At 39.8% G+C, this 6,000-nt stretch overlaps 1 protein-coding gene across 1 annotated transcript; it reads right to left on the bottom strand.

Annotated features, from left to right (window-relative positions):
- Positions 1–620: 620 nt before the first annotated feature.
- LOC140930037 (uncharacterized) lies at positions 621–1,202 on the bottom strand. The gene has a single exon (XM_073379695.1). It carries the CDS (start codon positions 1,200–1,202, stop codon positions 621–623), a length of 582 nt encoding a protein of 193 aa, XP_073235796.1.
- Between the last annotated feature and the right edge of the window lie 4,798 nt (positions 1,203–6,000).

The raw sequence follows: 6,000 nt of genomic DNA, 5'->3' as shown, positions 1-6,000 counted from the left end.
TTTTGTAACTATAATACGAGCACATAAATTGCAAACAAAGACTGAAATATTTCTACCTGACCTTTAACTAATACGAAAAAGTTAATTGCACTCTTGAAGAATTACTGCAACGTTAGTAAGATTTTGTATGTCACCTTGGAGAGACTTAAAATTCACATTTACTGCGAACTGAGGTAGCCTCTCCTATAAGCCTGGTGGTTTCCTCAGGTCTCCTAGGCCTCGCCTAACAATTTGCAGTATCCTTTAAAATTTGTTCTAACACAAAGGCTAATAAATGATGATCATGATCATGATGATGAACAGCAAACGTCAAGTTCATAATTTTTTTAAATCATGATCAAGAAATGAAGAGACTGATTATAACTGCACGTTGGAAATAATTCATATGGATGAACCTGAAATGATACTTCTTTAGTATTTTTTTTGTAGGTATAACGAAATAGCAAATGGCAAGTTACGGGAACCTTTTTGTCACCTTGTACAAATTACGCGCGTACCATTTTACATAAACGTGATCGATCTGTTAATACAGACTTGGTTCTTATTGTAGTTTAACTCTGGCTCAATAATAAGAATGTGATAGCAAAGGAATCAACTTTCGATGTTCTTTACACGCATACTTAAAAACTTCCGAGCCAGAACTGAGAAGTCGAATTCACTGAGGCGGTGCAGCGGAAAGCAGGGTTAGTAAAACCGTAATGACCAAAGTTGTCTTCGTTATGTACTCCCCCAGGCTGTCCATCAAATTCACAGCCTTCTAAGTAGCTAAACCAGCTGTCCATGTGCAGAGACATTCCCTTACCGTAGCCGGTCACAACTGTGCAGTTGGTGCAGTTATTTCCACGGACATTGATCAACTCGGCGAAAACACACGAGATTGGTATTGGAAGCTTCACAAGAAGATCCAAATTAGTAAGGGAGACCCTCCAGTAATCCCGGTAGTCCACGCCATCTGTTGGAAAATTACAAGTGGCTCGCCAGTGGGTGGAGAACTTTTGGATTGATGTTATACGGGACATTGACAGACGGTAGCTGTTCCATTCAGGTACATGTTGATTGATTGGCATGTCATGCAGGTAGAATGGTTTATCTTTGAACGCGTCATTGTTTTGGAAGGAGTGGGACTGGATCAGAGTCCATGCCATGCCAGGCTCAGAACCAAAGTCGCAGTAGACTGGAAACAAAATGTTGTTGTAGTCCATAATGTGGTAGATTCCATTGCGCACATGAACGAGGCTTAAATAATTGACACCTGTGTCCGCCAAAGGCTGGTAGACATGTGCAGTTGAATCTTCTCTTTGTGACGTCACACACTTCATGACACGTGCCTCCGTGTTGACAGGGGTTGGACTCACAGCACTTGTTATGACAAGTTTGATAAGAACAGCTTTGATGAAGACCACTCTACAGAGAAACAAGGTCTTAGTCAGTTTAGTCATCCCATTGTCTCGCAAAATTAATCATGCGACATGTAATATTAATATAATTCTCACTTTTGAGTCCGTGGATGAAAGCCTGCTCTGGTGTGACCAGTCAAATGAAACCTTTTCATTCTGCTATTCTAAAATTTTCTCAAAGGAATTTTTGGATTTGTAACATTTAATACGAGAAACTATTGTGGGAAAGCAAGATAGGGGTGCAGGATTATATTTTCCAAACAAATTGTCGATAACAACGGGGTAACAAACGCAAAGACTCTTTTGTCGAGTAAAACCTACAAGATAAATTCCACACACAGCCAAACGTCCCATAAGCGACCGAGCAGAATGCCAAAAAGGATACCTGGTAGCTTACTAGTTGAAAACAAGTCTTGCATATTTACTTGTTAGAAGCGAATGCCAATTAAGCCAGTTCTTAGTAAAGGACAACTACTGTAATTAAAAATCTGTGATAAGAAATAAAAGATAGAATTGTTAATCCCAACATTTAATCTTTGTGAAACTCGATTTGTACGTGCCCCTATAGCTAGTTGTTTAAGCCCTCTTACGATTCATCCATCTTTTCACAATGTACGCTTTCCGCCTCTCGGAATTTTCCACCACCAAACTAACTGTCTTATGACTAACGTTTACCTTTTGGTCGAAGTATGACCTCCCTATTTCGTAGTAAGTCACACCATTCTTTTCCTTCAGTGAGTTCGAGTCCAGTTTTGAAGTTCCATCACTCAACTCACAATTTTCAGTTTTTTTCAGCTCGTTAAAATTAAAGGAGTGGCACATGCATTTTCTTGCACACACGTAAAAAAATTCTTTCCAGATTGAAACGTTCAAAGTCTCAAACACATATCCATCAAGGAAAGAATTATGTTTGGTGTCGGTTTTCAGAGAGACAGACTTTGTCTCGCACATTCCATTTGTACAATAACATTTTCCGGAGGGAAGAACAAACTGCAATACACAGAAATATAACAGTAGAAGCCTAACAATGTTCACAGCATTAACATACGCGTTGAGCATTTTTTGATAGACAGCTCCTTGAGAGAAGTTTAGTCGTCAAATATAGAATGGTTCTGTAGCTGCAACCTTTTCAAAGGTAATTAAATATTTATTATGCATCAAGGAAACCAGTTTTGTTTTGTTAAACTTGGTTCAAATCAGAAGGGGAAATTATTAAAAGAACTGTAAACAAAATATGAAACCCTCATTTTTCCTTTGTGAAAATCACTAACTAACATCTGGCTTGGCGGGCTAATTCACGCGCTTCTCATTGCCCCCAGCTAAGGGGTAAGGTGGGCGGCGGGAAGCGTTTGAAAGATGCCTGAACTCGCAGGATAAACATCTCCTCTTCTGTAAAGATAAAGCCTGCGTTGCAGCGGCTATTGTGAAGAGAGAGAAGAAAAAATATTATAATTAGCCAAATATCAACGGCATATAGTGGCAATACTTTTCCAGCCAGCTAAAATTTGTTCCTATGGCAATGTTTTCAGTTTCATTTATTTGTTTCCATTGAAATTTCAACTGTTTCATCAATCAAGTCCCAACAGAGACCAACATCAACTTTCTCTTAAGGCGGCATTCTGGTTGTTTTTTTGGGGAGTAAATGATATTTATTTGGGAAGGAAATAAGATAGAGTCGAAAAGTTGTAGACATATAACTATACACTCTAAATCGGAAAGATCTGTTTTAGCCCTAAAAACAGGGCCGTTTCGGTGAGTAAAATACAGCCCTATTTTTGGGTCTAATTTGGCTCCCTTAAATCAGGGCCAATACAGTCCAATTAGCTAGGGCTGATTTGGTCCCAGGGCTGAAATGGGCCCTACTGTGGGCTGGAATAGCCTTTTGATAGAGCTTTTTTGGCCTAAATTGTGCTCAAATGGCTCCAAGAAGGGCTGAATCAGACTTTGGCCTTCAGGGCTGAATTGACACTTTGGGGCTGAAACAGATCTTTTTAATTTACAGTGTAGTTAAAGAATAAGAGTTACTAAATATAAAAAGTTAGTCTTGTGGAAGGGGTACAATTTGTCAATAAAAGGTTTACGAAAGTAGGATTTTGTCGATTGTGCTAGCATAATTTGGAAAAACGCGCATAATTTCTAGCTTTTTGAAAGAAAAGCACTGCTATCATAATCTGTTGTTTTCCTTCGACGTTGTGAAAAATTGTCGTAATTTTGTACTGAATATACTTCTACTTTCTTAATTGTGTTTCTAGAAACTTTCTTGAGGAAAGACGACTACGTTGTATACCATACAATCTCAGATCTGGCCAAGAAACGTCTACGCCCTTACATTAGAACCAAAAGGGCGAATGATTTTATTACTTTCAAATTTTTAGATTAGTTTCATTGCATTTTAGATATATATTATAGTATCATTATTGTTAATTTTATCACTTGACAGTTCAGTCCTTATTGCAGAGAGTGGAATGAACGATGTTTGTTTGTTTGTTCGGTCGTTGTCATGTTTCTTGGTATCAGGCCCCATTCGTACGACTCGATAGCGAGCTGTCTGGGATCTATGATCAAAGATGGCGTCCTCCTCGTCGAACACTTGTGTTTAAAAAAATATGAAACGGCAAACTGATCCATACGGCAAGGCGATGAATAAATAAACAAAAGAATAAAACAAAAATATACCCGGGGTTCAGCCTTTATTTGGCTCAAAAACCAAGGGGCATAATTCAAATGCAAGGAGCGTAATTCAGAGAAACAAGCACAATTGCGGCATAATTTCCAAAACCTTTGAGCACTGCCAGAAGCATAATATGCTCGTTTTTTGAGCACAATCGACAAAAGCCTATGGGAAAGGGGTACCGTTTCTGTCAAAAATGGTATATAAAAGGGTAAGGGTTTGGATTCCGGAGCGGAAGGTTTCAATGGGGTTTACCGTCAGCCGTCAAACGGCCTAAAATTTAATTTCGATTTAACCGTTTACCGTCAACCGTCAAAAACGAAGGTTGATTATCGTCAAAACATGTCAAGATATTTTAAATCTCGCTATTTCAGCTGATTTTCATGGAATTCTGGTTCCTGAAGAATCCGTCCAAAGTAGAAAAACCAGTCCAGGCCCATGTTCTCAAAAACACTCTCTCTAGACAATACAAGACCTTTAGAACTTGCTTTTATCTGAAAATATTTCGAAATTCCATTAGGTCCTTCAAGCTGCAGTATGACATGATAAGCTATCCGCTATAATGTAGACATAGCGAAAGGCAGCACCCCCACCCCCCCCCCCCCCCCATAACCCTGCTAATTATGCTTTTTTAAACATCATGCAGGGGCGGGCGGAGGATTTTGTGATAGAAGGGGCCTAGAGATATAGTATACAGTGGCAATATGGGCGCGATAGTGCCCATCAGGTCTTCGAACGGCGCACTTTTCGCGGGAGGTTCGGGCGCATGCTCCTCCGGGAAAAAAAGATTGAAGTTCTCTGAGGTGCAATCTAGTGCATTCTGGACACTTAAATTAAGCAAATGCCTGGATTCCATATTGAACAAGTAATGCTAAAATATTTAATAAAGCACAGGTGTGTTTGTGGTCAAAGTAGTAATTCACACTTTATGGAGGGTCTTTATGATGCTAGCAGTGGCCGAAGCGATTGCGGCGAGAGCGCAACCTCCCGGCAAAGACAAAGTTCGATAAATTTTCTCATTAACAATGTCTATTAAAGAAAATATATTTAAGTAACAAAGCTCGAAGTACCCTTCGACACACGTTTACAAAAGAAAAAAATTCCCGGACAAAAGGGGGGGGGGGAGCAGGGCCCCCTGGGTCCACCCCTAATTCCGCTTTTGTTTGGATTAATTTTTGATCGCCGACAAACCCCCGGGATTAAACCGATCTGAATTGAACGCTTGATATCTTTTCGGAGTTTTGAACAAAGATAACTGTGATTTTTTGTTTTGAACAAAGATAACTGTGATTTAATTGTTTGTTTTATGCGAGTGAATTACAGTGTTGCGTCAAAGGGGAAAGAAATAGGCCCTGTCCGCTCTTCTCAACATTTCTACAACAAGTACGTGAAACCTGCTGGCCAATTTATTAAATATTAACAATTAATACATTTGACTTTGCTTAACCTTTAAAGATTACAACAAATTAACCATCACGGGGCTAGCTTAGTACAGAATAGACTAGACACTAGGCTCGATTTCCGCCGTCTCCCGGGTCCGGTCTTTGATCCTCCCCGAAGAGAGCGTTCTTTCGGGGGATGAGTGTGGCCTCATTTCCCCAAACAGCGGCTGGTAATCGAGCCTAACTAGACACCTGATCTTCTTACTTTCGGTTTGCTTCAAAAGCTTAGAAAATAGCACCTAAGCTTCTCGAAGGTGTTTGGCTTCTTGCTTTTGGTCCAGCAGTCATAGTTGAAAAGTAACCTGCCTTTCACAGAGGTCAAGTGTAACATGAATGCCTGCCCAACAAAGCCTTGCAATCAAATCACGAGACAATTTACATTCAATATTCAGGACTAGAATCGTTTTTGAAGGTTTGCCTGTTGACATCGAGTATATATGCTATCGAAACTGTTACCCACGAGTTTTAAAGGCCTGTAACCTGGTATTAC

The sequence above is a fragment of the Porites lutea genome, chromosome 3, assembly GCF_958299795.1.
Source record: "Porites lutea chromosome 3, jaPorLute2.1, whole genome shotgun sequence".
Taxonomy (NCBI): domain Eukaryota; kingdom Metazoa; phylum Cnidaria; class Anthozoa; order Scleractinia; family Poritidae; genus Porites; species Porites lutea.
The sequence above is the reverse complement of the archived record's forward strand: the minus strand, read 5'-3'. Positions and strand labels throughout refer to the sequence as shown.